We start from the raw sequence: 20,906 nt of genomic DNA, 5'->3' as shown, positions 1-20,906 counted from the left end.
GATTTTGGAGGGGGTCAGTGTCATCATGGACACTAAGCAACTGGATGCGGCTCCCTGGTAAATTACGTCACCCTTGTCCTCACTGTTCTCTATAGTACAGCTTGAAAAGCAGGAAAGAGGGAAGTGCAGGGCAGGGATCAGCAAACAAAGGACTTTAAATATCATCTTCTGAATGGTTTTGGAGAGAAAAGTTTCTTTTTTAGTACTGATACACAAAATAGTAAGTGATCTGTGGCCTTTATGATGGTGCAAAAGTGTACCCACACAATGAGACAGGTAACACTAAAATGGAAAGGCATGTCAGATGATGATGTTCCGCTAAGCTAATGCAGCTGTTCTGAGCATGGCTAAGGTGGGCAGGCCACTTGTGCTGTTCAGTAGGTTAGCAGGTTTAGAAGAAGATGGCCTCATCATAAATTGAAAAGCATCTATGAATAAAGCCAGGTAGGAGAGGAGATGGGAAGGTAGGAGGTAGGGCTAGGTAGGGGTTAGAGTAACTACTATCTAGAATAATCTATGATACATTACAAAATAACTAGAATTATTACACTAGCACAAGAATAATTGATGTCTGAGGAGGGAAAATGCTTGGTTAGGTCATTGCATGCCATATACCTGCATTGAATTAGTATACATTAGACCATACATGTGTGCAATTATGTATTCCAGAAAGTAGTCCTTTGAGCAAAACAGCTGCCATAGTCACCAAATCAGTTGTGCCTGCTTGCAAGAGGCCCTGAAGATCTAGCCTGATGACTGTGACAGGGGAGAGTGGGGGAGGGTCACTGGCTCCTTACTGAGATCCCAGCCACTCTTCCTAGCCTTTTGATTCAGATTTGCCCCACTTGCATGCAGCCTCTGAGTCTCCAGGTCCTAGGAGGGTCTAGAGGAGGTGTTGAGGAGGTGCTAGAGGAGATGCTAAAGAAGGTGCTGGAGAGATGCTAGAGGAGATGCTAGAGAAGGTGCCGGGGAGGTGCTAGAGAAGGTGCTGGGGAGATGCTAGAGAAAGTGCTGGGGAGGTGCTAGAGAAGGTGCTGGAGAGATGCTTGAGAAAGTGCTGGGGAGATGCTAGAGGAGATGCTAGAGAAGGTGCTGGAGAGATGCTAGAGGAGATGCTAGAGAAAGTGCTGGGGAGATGCCAGAGAAGGTGCTAGAGAAGGTGCTGGGGAGGTGCTAGAGGAGATACTCTGTGTCCACATATCCATAGAGAAGGAATTCTCACAACAGATGTGGAAAACAAACAGACAACATCAGCAGCACCTAGAAGAACCCCTTGGAGAGTATAACGCATACACCTCTAAGTCCAGCACTTGGAGGTGGAGGCAAGAGGATCAAGAGTTGAAGGACAAGGTGAGCCACAAGAAAACCTGTCTCAACAACAATAACCTCAAAGGAAAACAAAACCCCAATTAAAAAAGAAAACAAACTCAATTACCCCCCCCCCCAAAAAAACCAAGGAGAAAATCCCAGACCCTCAATAAAGCCCCAGTCAGGTGGAAACGGAATGAACCCTATCTGAGGGAAGTAGAGGGAATTCTTGGATAGCAGCTACCCTCCACATCTTCTTCTTGTCCTTCAGTTCCCCAGAACACCCCAACACGTAACCTGAAGCCATGTCACAGCTAAGGAGATGGGGACTCCAGAGCCGATGTTTGAAGTTTCATATCGAGGTGTGCTGAGGGGCCAGGATCAGGAAGAAGGATAGGCTCCTGACAAATGTATTTCTCCCGTCGTGGAGTCTACTTCTGCTCCTGCAAGGCAGATGCCAAACAGTGTGGCGGCTGGAGCCCTGGATTAAAGTTTTGTTTAAGGTGCTTAACTCCTGGAAGAGGGAGCAAGATCATGCTGGGGACATGTCCTCTTCTCAGCTGCCCTCAGAGCATGGGCGGCGGCCCTGGGGGAATTTTCCAATCACATTCCTAAATCTGGAGGACTCCAGCATAGCGCACAGCACCCATTGCAATAACCAACAAATTCCAGCAGAGGGCACCCCTCCCTAACAATCTGAACTGCTAACAGCGTTGCTTGGAAAGCCACACTATTTCTTTGTAAAACATTTTTTTCTTGCCCTCGGTATTCTTGCCCCTCCATAAAGATAAAGCACCATTATTATGACTAAAAAAACCTCATCACTTAGACTCGGAAAGGTGGATTTTGCATGTTTTCTCTCATTTGTGGATCCTAGATTTTATACAGATACATAACACCCCCCCACACACACACACATTTCACATACATAAACATGAAGGTTGATATTAGATATACCAAAGGATGTTATACATACACACCTAAGAAAACAGAAGTGAGATTGGGGAAAGGCTCTGTGAGAAGGGAGGAGGGGGTGCGGAGGGTGAGTACAGTCCAAGTACGTGATACACATTTGAAAATGTCTTTATGAAATGTGCCACCATGTACAGTGACTATGTACCAATACAGAATCAAAACAAAACTTAGCAATGACACGGATCTATTGTAAAAGTATCAGGTGACCAGTAGGAATCCATCCTCCAAAGTTTCCCTGTAGCTGCTTTTAAAGATTCTTGGCAAAACTGGCTTAATTGACAGCTCTGGGAAGAAGTTGTGGGTGAGGGGTGGGAGACGACAGGGATCACGGGGGCCGCTCAGGATGTCACAGCTGGTGTCCAGAAATGCATGACACACTCCTGTCGCCACTGTCAGCTACTGGGCAGGTGACATTTCCCGTCATGGAGAGATCTATGTCTGCAGGGTTGCTCCCATGGGTCCAAAGTTCCTCTGTAGATGTCTCATGATCTGTGTGTTGTGAGGACAGGCAGAGGGAGGCTGCCTGAGCCACACACCCGCTACACTGTCCCTTTGAAGGGGATGAATGGCATAACCCCTCCATTTCATGCTTCACTGATGCCCCTCCACACACCCCAGGATGCCTATATGAATGGGGCTCAACATATCGATAGATGACAACATCATGTCATAATGTCAACAGGTTGGACACCTCAGGTAGACCAATAGCTCTCAGCTCGGAGCTTCTTGGTCACCACCCCATCAGGGGACAGTTGACAATGGATGGAGGCATTTTAGTAGTTACAGTGTTGTAGGGAACTCCTGGCATCTAGTGGGTAGAGGTCGGGGAAGCATCTGAATGCTACAGTGCACAGGACAGTCCCCACACAGACAGGATGACATGATCCGAAACACCAATAGAGCCGAGTTTGAGAACACATGGTCTAGACTTGGGACTAGGGATTCTTAAAGTGTGGTCCCAAGACTTAGCATGTCAGCGTCACCCGAGGAATTATTACACACGTGGAGTCTTGGGTCCCACCTCAGACCTACTACATCAGAAGCTGGGAACAGGGCCTGTGCTGCAGTATGTCTTTCAGATCTACGGCACACTCAAGCCCGGAGACCGGAGGCTGGTAGTTTAATAACATACGTGTAAGCTAGTTTGCGTATCATCTCTGCAGATTTATTAAGATCTAGGGTCTGAGTTAGTTGAATTAGAATTGACATTTCTTACAAGTTTCAGGTAGTGCTTGCTACCAGTGCTTGTCCTGGCTCACACTTTGAGAACAACCCAAGATAGTGCTTCAAATTTACCTGTGTGAAACACGGCCCAACTGCCTATGGACATTTTAGATTCCCAGGCTCCCCTCATCTCCAATAAGGAGGAAGTTTCCGAAAGAAGAACCTAGGGATGGATATGCTTGCTTTAATTTTTTTTTTAATTTTTAAAAAACACAAATGCAGCCGGGTGGTGGTGGTACACGCCTTTAATCCCAGCACTCGAGAGGCAGAGGCAGGTGGATCTCTGTGAGTTCGAGGCCAGCCTAGGCTACAGAGTGAGTTTCAGGAAAGGTGCAAAGCTACACAGAGAAACCCTGTCTCAAAAAAACCAAAAAACAAAAACAAAAACAAAAACAAACAAACAAAAACCCCAAACCAAACCAAAACAAAAAACCACAACTGTATTAGAAAATATAAGCAAACAGGGTTGAAAAGATTGGCTTGGGGGGAGGGTAGTTCAGGATGATTAATGACATCTCTGAGTTCCTCAAGCCTACACCAGAAGCTATTGAACAGGGATGGAGGAAACAGCTGGAGAGTTTCAGAGGTTGTACCCAGGCCACAGAACAGGTGGACTCCATCAGAACTTCCGAGGGGACCTAGCAACTGGTGTTTTCGAGGTGGCCTAGGGGGGCTGGAGAGGTGGCTCAGTGGTTAAGAGTACTGACTGTTCTTCCAGAGGACTCAGGTTTGATTCCCAGCCTCTAAATGACAGTTCACAACTGTCTGTAACTCCAGGATCCAACAGCCTCACACAGACACACAGACATGTGTAGGCAAAATACTGATGCACATTAATAGAAATAAAAAAAGCAGCCCAGGTGATTCCAATGTGCAGCCACATTTAAGAGGCAGGGACCTTGGAACAGTCTGGCAGTTTCTCAAACCTACAGTTACCAAATGGGCAGCAATCCCACTCCTAGATATCCACCCAAGATAATTGAAAACACACCTATACAAAAACTTGTCCACTAGGGTTCACAGTGATAACAGCCATACAGTCGGCCAAGTTGAAGAATGGATTAACACATGAAAATAGATGGGTAAACTAGATGGGTACCACACAGTGGGTTATTGTCTAGTGACAAGAAGAAATGACATGTTAAACACAGAAGAGCCTTGAACACGTGAAGGAGACAAGTTTCAAAAGGCCACAAATTGTATGAACCCATTTCCATGCAGCAACAAGAATGAGTGAGTCCATAGAAACAGAAAGCAGACTAGTGGTTGCTAGGGGCTGGTGTGAGCTGGGAATTTCCAAAGAGTGAGTACTGAATGGACACAGTTTTAGCTGAGGATGAGGAAATGTTCTGGAACTAGACAGAAGTGGTACAACACCATGAATGCCACTGAAGTGAACAGTTTAAAATGGCTAAAATGGTAAAACGACAGAGATTTATCTCAGGGGAGAAACACACAACAAACAAAGCTCCCCTCAGTGTTCTGTGAGCTTTCCTAACAACGGTTTGAAGAACCAGGGATAATCTAGAGCCACTAATCTATTAGCTTCGTCAGGGGGAAACACTCTGACATAGACAAAATGGCACAGCTGTACTCCTGTGGTTTTTGAACACTTGACCAAGATAGGGAGTAAAATGCCTTTGGAGTCTAACTGAAGTGTATATGGTCAGATCCTGTGATTAAGAGAAAAGATGCAGGTTTTCGTCTGGGAGCTGGACTTAAATTTCATAAGGATAGGGGCCATGCCTAGTATTCTGACCACTATGCGTTCAGCAGTTCTTGGGCTCTCAGTATTTCCCTGTTGGTGACTACCACCCCGAAGGCCACAGTCAAGCTTCGCCACAATCAAGGTTAGTGACTACTGGCAAAAGGACTGTCCCTAGGTTGTGGGCACAGGGAGAGGGAAATCTGTGAGCCAACCCTGAGAACACGGTGCTCCAGGTGTAGAGAATGGGCTTCTCAACCCTGAAGTGGAAACAGTATGAGACAAGAGGCTCCCTACAAATGATGATTGCTGAGCTGAATCTCAAAGGAAGACCATGGATTAGTGGGCTGGAGCTCAAAGGCAATTCCTGCAGGGCACATGTCATATACACAGGCACAAGAAGCTGAGCACAGACAGAGAGGCATCTGTAGAGGTCAGGCTGCTGAGCATGGCTAGTCTTAAGTGGCAGGCTTGGCCTTGTTGGGTTTTACCTGAGGATGGGGCGGGAGGCGGGGAGTGGGGGGATGCAGCTGCATGTGGGGACATAGTCAAATGTATGTGATTGTGGAACTCCCTGTGACTGCTGTGGCGGCTGGATTTGAGAGCACACAGAAGGAGGAGTTCAATGGGATAGTTTTAGAGGGTAAGGAGGAAAGGATTGTCTTGGTGAACAAAAATTCATTATGGGTATGAAGAAGAGGAGATTTGAGTGTGTGGGAGGAAGGTAGTTGTGTTGGGATTTGACTGCAAACTACTGGGAGTGGGAAAAAAAAGTGCTAGTGTATGGCACCACAGGCCACGTTTATTGAATGCTTATGTACAGGGCACTGGCCCATATGCCACATACCCACTGTCCTTGGTCTTCTCATGAATCCTGAAGTAGAGACCATTTTTTTATTCTCACGATTATCGATGCAGAAACTATGACTCGTCGAAGTAGTTCCTCATCAAAGTCACCTGGTTAGAATGTGGAGTAGCCGAGGTTTGACCATGGACAGTTGGACTTGAAGGGCCTTGGCCTTGACTGGAGTTGCTATTCCTCCCAGGTTGTCAGCTTTCATTGGTAATGATACATCTGCTCCCAGGTGAGGAAATACTCAGAGGATAATGGTTGAGTACAGGACAAACGGAAAGTGCTATTAAATTGAGTTTAGGGTAAGTTGAGCTGGAGAGGCTGTGGATTATTCTGGGACCTCCAATGGGCATTTATTTACTGCCTGGGAGGGCACTTCTGGACGGAAGACTTAGAAGGCACTAGCCATGACAGGCGTCAGTTGTGGAGATGCCATAGCCTAGGGGAAGAGGAGACAAAGTTCAAGTGGAACCAAGAGACCCCAGAGAACCAATCATGTCCTTTGAATGTAGCCATCGGGAAGTCACTGGGAACCCTGGTGTGAGTTGGGTCTTGAATAGGCTAACAGGAGAACCATGACTGACAAGGAGAAATCCAACAACCCAAGTGCCCTGGACGCAGGAGAGAGAATACCAAGAGAAAGGCTCGGAGTCCAGAAGGCTTGCTTTCCTTTACTGTTCAGATGAGAGAGATCTGCAGATGTTACAAGGGAACAGGTGAAAAGTGAATGTGTGTGGTGGTGCACCTCTGCACCCCCAGCGCTTGAGAGGCTGAAGCAGGGGGATCTCTAGTTCAAGGTAGCAGGGATGTAGGGGGAGACCTTGTCTTTAAAAGAGGAATGGTAGAAAGGATAAATGTGGCACTGGATGGGACAGGAGAGGAGCAATGGGGTTCCACCCCTGAAGGTGGGGACAGCAGGCAATGGGAAGAAGCCTGGAGGGTGAGTCGAGAGTTGCATCCTTCAGAGGAGGAAACTTTCGTGGAGTCTAGAGAAAAGTACAGGTTTGAACAGGACATCGGGACTTCAGAGAGGCGCCATTTGGCTGAGGGCTCCCACCACTGTGTTCTGAGGCTTACAGCTGCACTTGCACCAAAGCACTCATGGCTGCCTAGACTGTGTAGGGGGTACCTTCCTGTGGTCTTCCTCCTTCACTCCCTCCAGAACATACACCATGGCAGAACTGTACCATGTATGTTGTCTGTCCGCTTCCCTCACCCCTTTTCTGTCTCAGAGAAGTGCCTCATAATACGGTCCTCCAGTATTTTAAATGTTTCATGGAGGATTCAGACCTACGTAGCTGTAAGGGGGGGGGGGAACGGGACACATCATCATCATCAAAACCCAGACAGGTGGAGCTAGGGAAATCTGGATCTTTCAGTCATAGGTGATACTAGGGAGACAGATGGGACGGAGTTGTGACGGAAACATGGCTAGTGAGGATCCTGATCACCTTCTCATAGGGATTTGCAGGTCACTCGGGTGGTACACCAAACACAGGCTGGATCTTCGGCAGGTCTAGGCAGATGTGACCAACAAGATGGATGTGAATATGGACACGGTGACAAGGGCAGGGGCAGATAAATGGATTCCTATCTAGTTATCTGCAGAAGGAAGTGAGGCCAGCTGGCATGGGATCTTGTGAATGAAGTTCTGGAAGAGCTACTGCAGGAGAAAGAAAGGAGAGCGTGTATGCAAAGGCGGCAGGGTAGTGGGCAGGAGGATGGAGAGGTCAACGGAGGCAGAAAGACACTGCAGGTCTTCGTAAGCCTTGGGATGCTGTTGGGTCTCCTGCTGGCTGTTAGGGGAAGCCACTGGAGGGGACTGAGCTGGGGCACTACACGATCTACTTTACAACTGGTCAAGATCATTGTAGCTGCTATAGGGTGTACCAATAGAAACACAAGACCATTTAGGATGCCACTCCTGCCATTCAGAAAAGATGAAATGGCTTAGTATGAGACCAGTATAAATGGTAGGAGATCGTTTCCCTCCAATGATGTCTTTTACTCAGTAAAACATGAAGGGCATCAAATACGGGAGGGAGGCTGGATGGACAGATGGGTTCCAGCTCTTTATGGAGTTAGCATTTACCAGGAAACTCAACAGTCTGCAAACTGGGACTATGTAGTTCTCAACATCACCATCTAATGGACTCGTAGCTTCCTGCACTGATAGAGTGACCAGATACTTTAATTCTGCCAGCTTAACTGGGACACTAGATTTGTGAGAGTGGACAAAAAGTGAGGAAATTAAGTTACATTCAAGAAAAGACTTAAATGTTTCATTACGTTCTAAGTATTAGCCAAGGCTTATCTTGGACAGCACTGTATTTATGAAACATCACAGTATGTATTTTTTTCCAGCTCATGCTCCCAACAAATGACCCACTTCATCTCTTTGACCTCTTTATTGCAGTCCACTTTGGTGTAGCAATGTCTTGTCATCTGTAGACTTTTGATTCTCTCAAATTCACAGTGTTTCTGTGTTTGAATATATGAGAAAATCCACTTGTGAAAAGACAGACATATAAATAAAACCATTGGTATAAATATTTGCCCTTTAAACAAAAGGTATGCTGTATATTTTTATTAAATCATAGAAAACATTGCATACAAATTTTTTTCCATTTGGGGAAATTAGAATGTTGAACATCTCAGTAACAAAAAAGCTTGAAAGATACATCTCTCCTTAAGCAGAGACAACTTTTAAGTAATTTTTTTTAAGTTGAAATAACTGCTAACAGGTTTTGGCTTTTTCTATCTTTAAGCCAGGGGAATAATATCTCTTATAACCATCAATTTCCTTTAAGGATTTTTAAATTAAGTCAACATGAGTCAAACAGTTAACTTGAACTCTGAATACAAAATCCACTTCTTTTAAAGTTGCATAGCCCTTTAGAATATTGCCAATGCTGAATTCTGAGACAGTCTCATTTCACAGGGCTGATTATACATCTTTTCTATAGTGGCAAACATGTTTAGCGGTGTGGAATAGATCTTGGAATAAGTTAAATATTAAGACATAGAACATGGCAGTAAGGTCCCTACTTTTCTTTCTACCAAATAAATCTCAAAGTCCATTCTAACCTTATACATTTGCCAGCGGGTGAAGAGCGAGGGTCCAGTGGCACTGCAGATACACAACAGCCATCAGAACCACGTTCTCTAAATAGCCTGGTGGATATATACAAATGCGTTAGGCAGAACCACACTTGCACTCTCCCTGACAGGGGTCACCAGGCTGCAGTTTACCACCCGAAGACAGGCTGTGGTTCTCCAGTGTGAGTTGTCACTTGTTCTAATTCTGAACAGACTCAGAGGTGACATGGACATGTCTGCACTCACACCAAATAGTTACATAATATAAACACAAGTTAAATATTATCAAAATAACTTTAAATTAAACTGAAGTCCACTATTCTTAAGTGCACAAAATATTTTCCCTCTAGCTTCTTAAATGCATATTGCCGATCAAGGAGAATTGACAAAGAGCATAATGGGGGCCAACCAGCTTCCTCGGAGAACTCCCTGGAATTACATCCAAGACTGTGAAGGAGCAATTATTGACTCCCAATGGAGGGATGGTCTCTGAATGTCATTTTCCTAAACTCAAGTCTGGTCTTTGGATTCATCCAAAAAAAGGGGGGAGGGTACCTGAAAACGACATCTTTGGGACTGGTGGTCATGCCCACGGTGACAGTGTTGTATTCAAGGAGACTTCTTCCCTGATACCTTAATACTGCAGGCCTCCTGTGAAGCTGTGCCTAGTTCCTGATCCCTATTCCCTCCTTGGTCTGTAGACCCGGAGGTGTCCTAGGGAACATGTAAACAAATCTGGGGGAACTGCCTTTCTGTGTTTTCCTGTGTCAGTGGAAGACCTTGTGGGCTAAGAAAAATAACAGCAGAAAGGGCTACCCCAGTGTCAGCTTCTCACAGGCTTGCCTTGTGCTTTTCCTGCTGTAGAAGACTATCAAGTCACTTTCGTCTGGCTTATGAGAAATGGTACTCAACAGTCCAACTACCTTATTCTTTGGATTCTCTTACTCCTGAACTCAGGGCAAACACCTATCCGAGTCTTTGGCTTGTTACTGGAGGGGGCTTGGAGATGAGGCCAGGCTCTTGTGCAGGTTGGGATTCTGACTGTGTCTGTTTCTACTGCGAACAGACGAAAACATGGTGTTGCAGCCTGGCACTTTGCACTTGTGGAGCTGGCGGAGGTGCACGGTTTTGTAATGGGCTCTAAAGGTCCCTTTGTTACTGTATATCTTTTGGCAGAGATGACAGGTGATGGGCAACCCAGAGGGCAGACTAGCAAGGCTCTGGTCGGCCTTCTCCATCAGGACACAGATGGGGTACTCATCTTCCCCAGAGACAAGGCTCTGGCCTTCACAGTTCCCGTCACTGTCCTCCATAAGGGCGGCGCCTTCCTCGCTCACGCCATCAGAGTCCCAGGAGGAATGGCTGCTGCTCTCTGACTTCATACTTGAGGTAGTGCTCAAATCCAGGATGGTGCCCTCGCTAGGGGGCCCGGAGTTGTAACTCTCCAGACTGGCACTGTGAACTTGAGCTAGTGGGTAAACCAGACTGCCCATGCCACTTGTTCCCTTGAAGATGACCGACGTCTGCGATGCTTGTGGTGTGAAAGCCACATCTTGATAGGCCTCCTTGGCCACGTCCTGCAGAAGGTAAGCGGCACGGAAATGGTCCTCACTACTCTCCAATGCTTCTTCAGTCAATACTTTCTGGTGGAGGCTCAGGTTCGAGCTGTGTCTACGAGAGTGAAAAGACAGAGATGAGTGGGACTGTTGTTTTAGAGCCATTATTCTGAGTAGAAAGACTCAACAGACACTAGGAAAAACATGTGGTATGGTGGGGGTAATAGTCGGGGTTAGCATCCTGTGAGCTGTGCTATGTGGTCAGCAGATACTAGACCATGCTGTGGCTACTCATCAGAAGCCAGCATTCCCCAGGAAAGCCAACAGTCTGGAACTTCAAATTTCACCACCTGATTTAACTTCCTTCATCTCATCCACAGAGGAGGTCGAGACAACTTTAATTAGGCCAACTTGACGGGGGCACTAGATTCAGGGAAGCCCAAGAAAGCATCAGTCACAGATGATAAGAAACTAAGCAGAATACTTTATTTCGATGAAATGATGAAAGATTACCACCTTCAATCCATACCATCTAATATGGTATTCAACACCTGACACACTGCTACTGTCATATATAGAAAAGATAGTATTTGGGGTATGTTGAATTAAACACGTTATTAAAACTTACATTCCCTGGTTCCTTTTGCCCTTTTGATATAGAACATTAAAGATTCCTAATGTGGCTTCACATCATCTTTCTATTGGATAGTGCTGGTCATGAGTAGGAGTTCATGTTTCACTTTAGAAGTCCTATAGGTACAGCTGGCAACCTAAACAGCTGGAAGTGTGTGTGTGTGTGTGTGTGTGTGTGTGTGTGTGTGTGTGTGTGTGTGTGTGTGTGTGTGTCTAGTGTAGGTCGCATCTGCAGCGTCTCATGATGAACCAGACAGGAGTTTTGCAAATGCAGCAGTGTGAGCACACTGCCAATCTTGCACCCAATCATTTACTCCTAACAGGCAGATGATGAGCATCCATTATGACACATGCTGTTTACCCCCATGTTATCATAGATGTAACTTGTAAAATCAATGTTGCTCTTGCTTAGGGATCCCCTGGTAACTTCTGACAAGAAAAAAAACCCCTTACACTAAAAGGTACAATCCTACAGGTGACAGAAAAAGGATCTCAAATAAGAAAAATGTCTCCAACAATATAGATGAGAATTATGCCAGAGTCAAGAAAACACCCTCTCTAAATAAATTAAGAATTAAATTTTCTATTCTAAATCTCTCAAGGTATGTGTATGAGGGAGTCTTAATTGTATTTCATAAAATGTATATATTTTGTTATGTACTTTCTTTTACCCCTTTATCCGTGTTTTGTGGACATGATGAGAATTATACTCCAAGATCACCCACTTTGCACTCAGCTCTTCTCAGCTACGGCTCTGCCCTGTGATTATGTTAATGTTCCGCACTGAAAGGGCTGGCATGTGTCTGCAGAAAACCAGACAGCAGATGGACATATTAATTCCACTGCATTCAAGCAGTTGAAAAACTCAGACATGCACTGGAACCTGGAATGTGAAGGCTCTACTACAACGTAAATCTCTGGATCTCATGTCCATCTCCTGGCTCTCCAGTGGACACTAACAACTGTCTCTTCCCTGCTCAGGCCCTCAAAGGCTTAGCCATTCCTAAGGTGCTGTACCCTATGACCAGGACATAATACAAAGACTCTCTGGACTAAGTGCCAGGTTTTCTTTTCCAAGGACTTTGTGAATCTGTGCCTCCTGCCTCATCTTCCCATTTTCTTCCAACTCCCACTGCGACTCCTGCCTCTCACTTCTATTTAGTTGAGATCAGTGGCTCTCAAAGTGAATGAGCCTAGTCCTCAACATCCTTCCAGCAGCTCCCAAAGCAAGAGTTCATAACCAACATTATTAATTCATGGGAGTTTCCAGAATGTATATAATGTGATATTGCAACAGGCCAAATGCAGAAGTAGCTGTTTTCTAAACCAAATATTAGAGATTTGCAACAATATAAAATAAAGCCATTTATCTCACTATAATCATTTTGGAAAAATAAAAGCCATTTCCCATTAATGTGCTATATTAACATACAATATGTATATTCTTGTTTTAAAGAGATGTCATCTTTTCCCAGTTCTTACTTCCCAGTACAGTAAACAGTGACTGCTACAACCTAAATAGAGAAAAGCACGTGCAGGTCCTTATCTGAGGAACAGCAACAACAACAACAACAACAACAACGTTATGGGACTAATACATGTAATACTTGCTGGCTTGGACAGACCCCTTAATCCAGGGGGCCTTTGTTAATATATCAAGGAGTCTAGCTGAGCACCCTAGTATGTGTCATTATAGCCTACATTTCACTGCAGCAGTCTTTATGGTCATCTGTAATTCCTTTTGACTGTCTATTTTTTCCACTAGACTGACACTTCAGTGAGCAAGGATTGTGTTCCCCAGCACCTACCACAGAAGAGCTGCTGGTTAAATAAACATTTAAGATGCGCTCTCTCTCCTTTCCTCCCTCCCTCCCTCTCTCTCTGATCCTAGGAACTGCTGCTAGCAGGAACTGTGGCTCAAAGAGGGGAAGCTAGTTGCCTTAACGAACAAAATGATGCAGTTCTCAACTTTGACTTAGCTGGAGTGGTGGACCTGGGCCTGGGTGTATCCACAAAGTCCTATTTAAAACGGTGTTTTTAAAACTATAGTTTTTTTTAGATCTATGTTCAAAGATCTAAACTATTGGAATAAAATGTAAAATAAAGTGTTGAAACATTTAGAATGCTAGATGGGATCTTGTAGAGTCGAGATTTCTATATACATGCATGTAGTTCAGAACATAAGAAAGCACTGACTGTATGGAAATCGAGCATCATATGAAAAGAACTGTCAGTCTCGTATGTGTTATAATTTAGTAGATCCTGTAGACTTCACCGGTCTCATAAATAGTAAAGATAATCTAACTGATATGACTACCTCTTTATAACAACAGCTTATTCATAAGCAAACCCTCCTCTTCTTGGAGGATGAAGGAGAAGGACTGGTTCATTAATTAGGGGTACCCTAGTGGTTTGGTTTAAACATCCTAGCAACAGAAGGCAGGAATTTTAACTAATATCTCCTGTGCCTTCTTCTCTTCACTAAAGACAATGAGTGTTCTTATGAGCCCTAGCAGGAATGTGTGTGGGAGTCTTTACATTTTCACCCTCTGAAATTAGGCATTACAATTTGGACGAAGCTAGCAGTGGTGCTAACCTGCTTCAAGTCGAGCTTGTTTGAACAAATGTAGTTTTCACATCCTGGGAGCCATTTATCACACTGCATTTCATCAGACAGCTGACCCTTTCATTACACTCCTTAGGTCACCTCTGCTGTACCTGCTCTTCCTCTCAGAGGCTGGGAGGAGGGCGACTAAACCGTGATTAGCCAAGTACACAAAGAGAAGCACCGTGCTGTGCTCCAGGGAGATAAGCCCTGGGAGTGTGCACTTCGAGCTAAGTCTGTGTGTTTTACGATAACCCAGCAACTTTCAAACATACGTAGTAGCCCCTGGAAGGAGCTGCCAGTCACCTTCATTCTTTGATAGGTTAACATCTTCAAAAGTCTCCAATCAAGCAGCTATCTGTCCTCTCTGCAGATGGTGCTGGGTGACTAGAAGTCAGAGAAAAGGTTTCACGTGATGGGCTTCTTCATTTTATGAGATGAGAATTAGGCTAATTTTGAGAAATTATGTGGCTTTAGGAAGCCCTTCCTCTATTCTCTCCACAATGTGAGAACCAGCTCACCATTCTTTATCCCACACATCTGGGGGCAGATGTGTTTCTCAATTTGGGAACTTTCAGACTTTAGAAAGATGGGATGATACATGTGCTGAAATATATCAGAGTATCTATTAATAAATTAATATGAATACAGTCATTAGTAATTAAATAATACCAAAGCTACGTAAACCCTTCAAAAAGGTAACAGTGGAAATCTATACCACAAAAAGCATCATGTCTTTCCAGGTCAAGTTTTGTGGCTAAATACTTTTAGACTTTTGGAACTGAAAATTCATTAATTTTCCACACCATCTGGGAATTTGCTAGAAATGCACACTCTCAGCTTTCACCCCTGACCTACAACAGCAAATTTTAGGGTTAGGGCCCAGAAGTCGGTTTTCCTGACCTTTCAGATGATTTTGATGCATGCAAAGGTTTAAACTGCTGTCTTAAAAGACAGTCTGTGCTGCCGACAGACACCTTACCTGTCCCTGCTCCTACGGGATGGGAAGGCAGCACCACATCCCTCCACTGTGCATGTGTGTGTCTCTTTGGCATGTGTGTTCTTCTGATGTGTCTTCATACTGCAAGCGTTTTTAAAGGTCTTCTTGCAGATGTCACACTGAAAGCGATTTTCTTCCTTTGGCCTCACTGGGGCATGCTCGCCCAGGTGTTCCAGTTCTGTAGACTCTTCCAGAAAAGGAAAAGTCATCCCCCTGTTGGACAAAGCACTCAAGAGTCCCCCAGCCAGTAGGCGCTGCTGCAATTCCATGTAGTCAGGAAAGGGAATTTGGGGCCCCAGTCCAGGTGTGAAATGGCGCTCATGGCCACCATCCTCCCCCTCTCTTGGCATTACTGAAGTGAACCCTAACTTCTGCTCAGCCTCCCTCTCTGTGTGTGTGGTCTGCTCAAGGGTTCTGCTGATAGCTCCCTGAGACTCAGTCACAGACTCAAGGTGGCAGGGTCTTTCTCCTTGGGGGAAAGGCTTCTCTAAGCTTAGCTGTGTATGCTGCTCCTCAGGTCCTCGGTCTGACTGAGGACTGCTGTCCTCTGGCTCATCTTCACTGACTACCTGCAGGGGCATGTCATCATCTGAGCTGAGACTGTGTCTCTTCTCAGCGATTTCCACAGCTTCCTTCTCTATTTTGATAGGCATGCTGGACTTCCGGGACTTCTTCTTGGGAAGAGCATCGAAGGGCATTTCTGTGGAAACCAGCTGTTCTGGGATCGAGGAGGACAAGAGGGGGAGAGAGGGCAGCATGCCAGGCGTGTTCGCCAGCTCAGCGGGAGTGGCTGGACTGCGGTAGAAGGGAAGGACCGGCTGGACGGTCCGTAGGTTCGGGAAAAGCACGCCATTCTGCCCAGTGCTCGAGAAAGCTGGCTGACCTTTGGAGTCCTCCACTGAACCGGTGTAGCCAGGGAGGGGCCCACAGTCTGGAGACATCACCGTGAAACCCGGGCGCTTGTAGGCCTCGGAGCTCGCCAGGCTCAGGCTGTTCCTGAGGTCCTTGTCCCGGTTATTTCTGTTCATCGGCATGTGCAGGCGAGGGTTGGGGTTGGCGCTGTGTCGGTTCCGGCTCCTCAGGGAGCTGAACACCATGTTGCACCCTTCGATAGTGCACTTATGCTTGATCTTCAGGTGGACAGCGTTGTAGTGGATCTTCAGAGTGCCTTTGTCATAGAACGTCTTCTCGCAGGCAGTGCAGAACACCCGGCCCTTCTTCGCACTCAGGCTGCTCCTTTCAGGCTTTACTTTGGCCTCAGGGGACAGCTGTGTCCTTTCAAGCTTAGTGGCAATGCTGTATGAGCTGGAGTCGCTTAAGTGTGCACTGTCTTCTTTTGGGGTAACAACATCTGGACACTTCAGACACGGTTCTTTATCAACCTGAAATGGTACGGACATTAAGAAGCTGCTATCAGAGAAGGGCCCGTGCAGCTCCTGTTTGGGGTCCTGGCTTTGGTCCTGACCCTGCTCCAGCATGTACTGCTCAGGCAGTGAACCTATCAGAGCAGGAGGCAGAGGGTTGAAGAACTGGAAAGGCAACATGAAAGTCATATTGCTTATAAGGTTCTCAAAAGGGTGCATGCTGCTGGGGCTGCCTTTGTCCACTGGAGTGGGGAGGCTGGCACTCCTATGGCTGCAGCTCTCAATGAAAGCCCTGATGTCTACGTTGCCTGTGGAGGGTGGGATGATGATAGACTGCTCTTCTTTCTCCTGGATTGCCATGAGCTCCACTATGGACTTGGTCTCCCCGAAACGAAGGAACTGCTGCAAGGTGGCCACTTCTTCCTCACTGGTCATGATGCTCCAGTGATCCAACACCTTCCCCGAGGCATCCTAAATACAAACCAGAACGTAAAAGAACAGCCACTTCACTGCGGCTCACTCTGTTCCTCATGAAGGTGCCATCTGATGGCGCCTCCACCAGACTACAACAATTTTTGTGCCTGTTAGAAAAACATTTCCTGTGGATCAGCACAGGATTTGCAGAGTTCAATCCATGCCCACCTCACCTTCCCAAGCCAGAAACTGTGCATATCATAAACTACACAAATGTAAACAGTGACTGTACCATTAGCCCAGAAGAGTGAAATAAAGGTAGGTGTATTACTGAAACCCAAGTCAGGGAAATTTGGAAATTATTTTTCATCTTATTTCAAACCAGCTAGCTGTCATATATGATTTTTGTCATATCTGAGGCATGATGATTTTCCTCACTAAAATAAAAATACGTATCATTTGAAAGACAATAGTATCTTCATTGAAAGACTACAGATGGGGCAGTAAAGTCTGGATATAGCCCAAGTATTCATTTGCTGCAAACTTAATAATCTCCTAAACACCTACCATCAAAAACCAAATGAGCAAGTATTGATCTACTGCCCATGTTCATAAAGCAGAGCTGTAATTATCCTAGAGTGTTGGAGATCTTTCAAACTCTAGCAAGGCCTAACTTTTCCCAAAACTACAATAAATATTTTATCACAGAACACGTATTTGATGGCCTACTGAGATTTTTCACAGTGCATGTGAGAGTTTTGAAGATGAGGAGGAATGTAACATCATAAATATTTCATGCACCAGAGGTTCAAGGTAATTGATTCCATATTTTTAATCCTAACACTAGAAAGCAAGATTATTAGGATCATTAAATATTGATCTATGTCATAATGTAAGACCATAATGCTACTCTACGTATGGCCATTCCTAGTCAGCTGGGGGCCCCACACCAGAGGTGTGCACACAGGATCCCAGGAAACGATGACAAGCTTTAGAATTAGGAAGAAATGTGCTGCTTATTTCTGGGTCTGCTATATACTGGTGGAATAAGTTTCAGTGCAAGTATAAAGCACTCAGAGCCTTCTGGGTTTTCAATTAGAAAACAAGGGTAAATGGGTGTGGTGCTGCACACCTTTAATCCCAGTACTCAAGAGGCAGGGGCAGGTGGATCTCTGTGAGTTTGAGGCCAGCCTGGTGTACAAAGAGAATTCTAGGCCAGCTAGGGCTATGTAGTAAGACCCTATCTTAGAGAGAGTGAGACAGACAGACAGACAGGGAGAGACAGAGAGACAGAGACACAGAGACAGAGAGACAGAGAGGGGAAAACAGGGATATGTCTACTTCATCATGAAACTACTATAAGAGCATGTCCATTAATAAATGGGTGTTATTTATTTTTTATGTATTTATTTTTAATGATATATTCTACCTAAGACTGCAATTGATATTAGACTTGAAAATACATGTATCTGCCGTTTCACTGGAAAAAAAATTTAACCAAAGTCTGCCGATCTTCCTAGTGCATTGGCAAGAACAATGCTCTGTTACTTCAGGTAACATGTTACTTGCTCATAAAACACTTTGATTGCCTCTGAAGATGAAGCCTTATATCCACGGCATGACCTAGGAAAAGAGGCTAAATTACTCTGAAGAGAGACGAGGGGCTAGAAGGCTAGAACAATGAAGAGAGGAGGAGAATTTGGGTGGTGGTGAGAAGAGGAGACAGTGGGGGAAGAAGAGTGGATAAAAGGAGCGAGAGGAAGAGGGACAGAGACGAGAGAGAATGGGTTGGGACATGAACACAACCATGTCACACGTGGGGCTGAGGAAAGAAACTCAGCAGTGGAGTGGGAGAGAGAGCCTTCCCGGACAGCAAAGGGGCACCAGCGTGTGAGCTGTCTGCTGTATAGTGCTGGCATGTCAGAGCCCTTTCTCACCTCCAGTTCCCAGTAAAGTCCGACACACAGGACATCTCAGGTCAGTGGGTAGTTCGGGCATGATATATGTAATGGAGACAGTACCCAAAAGAAACCAGTGGTTTTCTGTGAAAGTTAGCTTAGTGAAACACACTCGAGAGAGTGTGTAATGCTCCCACAGCCTGGAGTTTCACAGAGACCTTGAGGAAAGTCCAGGGCTCCTCCCTGAATATGAATCAGGGGCTTAAGTCATTAGGAAAAATTCAAAGGGAAGGACAGCCACCAATGACTGGCAGGCACTGGGTCCCACCAGTTACATGAGCACTCTAGAAGAACGGAGCCCCCGCCACTCTACCTGTAACACATATCCACGGATATAATCCTGAAGGGTCCAGTCCAAGGCATGAAGGATCTGCAGAACCTCATCTTGCTTCAGCACACTGAAGAGCCGGTCGAGGAGGATCTTCAGGCGAACAGGGATGGCCTGGGTCCCATAGAGCATGAGGCTGCTAATATCGAACACCACACTGGACTGCACGATCTCCACTTGGCTTGTTGGATACACGGGCGGAATCCTCAACTTACTTAGAGCTGAAATTCAAGTGCAGGACATTTGGGAAAGCTCATAATTTTAGGAGAAACACTGCACAGAAAGTCGGCTGGGGCTATTCTTAGTTGTCTGTTCCAACAGAAAAAACAACAACAAAAACTGAGGACTAATATCCTGAATAGCTATTGGCATTCATGTTCTTCACAGAAACTTCTAAAATAAAAACAACAGATTGAAGACTTTTCCCCCTTTCTTGTGACATTCCTGAGGAGGAAAATCTTCACTAACAAGGGAAGGGGCAAAGAAAAGGGGGGCACAAAAGCAGCAAGAAGAGAGTCAAGAGAATGAAGTTAGGAATCAGAGTCTAGAGGCAAAGATGGCCTGGGAATCAAGGATCTGGGTTCAGGCCCTGATCTACTGCTTGGGAGGAGGACTTTAGAAATGAGGCCGCCTAATCCAGTCTGCTCAGCTGCTGGGGCTATTTCCATGAAATCAATCAGAGTTAAAGAAAGTTAGTAATGCCATTCTCCAGCAGCCCTTGCCACATTCCCAGCATTCAGCAGTTACAAGTGGCTCAGGACTGTCAGACTCGCCATATGCATAAGCAGGATGTCTAGTTATAGATTTCATCTAAATAATGAATAGGGGATACCCTTGTATCAGGACACATTTCAGCCAAAAAATATTAGGGGCTAATTATTACCATGGGACCTATCTACATGTCCATAAAACAGCACAGAAGTTATCAGTTTTGACATATTTAAAATGGAGTTAGTAAGACAGTGTATAAGTTAAAATGTGAAGAGATAACTTATATAGCCTGTTACCAGAAGCACACTAGAAACTTACTATTTAGCTTAGGAGTCAGCTGTCTCTCTTTGGTATGAAATCAGTTCCTCTATAAATTTAAGTTACTAAGAAAGGCCACTATCAGAGAGGGGAGAAATAAAGTTACCATGAGCCACCCATCCGTGCCTGCACTGTTCACACTGTCGGTGGTTTATTTTCCCAGGCTTGAAACTTGGGCAACTGCAGTTCAGAGTACAGCCGATAGCCTATAAGAGAGAACATGTGTATGTACACAACGTAAGAGCTATGTGCAGAATATGTTGCATTTATTCAACAAAATTCCCCTATTCCTAAGATTCACTCAGCAATGTGTGCCTTGTGCTGGACCAAAGGTGCATATTATACCACCGGAAAGAGGAGCAGCGAGTCCAACACTTGGGAGACCATGAACATCAACATAGACAATTCACATACAAGAATAGGGAGAACCTATAAAGGACTTATGAGAAAAGATTACGGTTTGAAACCTTGTTGTTATGAAGGTCACAGACAAATACGAAGTTGTACTTTCACCAAACTTCTAAGCTGACGGATACATAAAGACCAGCTTAGAACAAGTAAGAGAATTATCTGAAGCAAGAGTAATCCATGTATGGAATCTGTTACCCTCAGACCCTTAAGATACGGTAGAGGTCGAAAATACTAAATAGATTTGAGAACATGTAATGGCTGATTATACCATGTGACCGTCAAGAGACAGATACAGGTTGGGCAAGTCCTGCACTGATGCCTCAGTTAAATGCTATGGACCATGTCTTGCAGGGTGTGTGTGTGTGTGTGTGTGTGTGTGTGTGTGTGTGTGTGTGCGTGCGCGCATGTACCTGTGCAGTATACAAAAGTACAGTGGAAATAGAA

At 45.2% G+C, this 20,906-nt stretch overlaps 1 protein-coding gene across 1 annotated transcript; it reads right to left on the bottom strand.

The window, feature by feature from the left end:
• Nucleotides 1-8,629: 8,629 nt before the first annotated feature.
• Bnc1 (basonuclin 1) lies at nucleotides 8,630-20,317 on the bottom strand. Its single transcript, XM_052760216.1, is given in 4 exon segments — nucleotides 8,630-10,835; nucleotides 14,941-16,793; nucleotides 19,008-19,243; nucleotides 20,158-20,317. Coding segments are annotated over 4 exon segments (2,934 nt in total). The 3' UTR covers nucleotides 8,630-10,150.
• Nucleotides 20,318-20,906: the final 589 nt, after the last annotated feature.

The sequence above is a fragment of the Peromyscus californicus genome, unplaced genomic scaffold (assembly GCF_007827085.1).
Source record: "Peromyscus californicus insignis strain IS unplaced genomic scaffold, ASM782708v3 Scaffold_4__1_contigs__length_199733344, whole genome shotgun sequence".
Classification (NCBI taxonomy): domain Eukaryota; kingdom Metazoa; phylum Chordata; class Mammalia; order Rodentia; family Cricetidae; genus Peromyscus; species Peromyscus californicus.
This window is presented reverse-complemented; position numbering and strand designations above follow the sequence as displayed.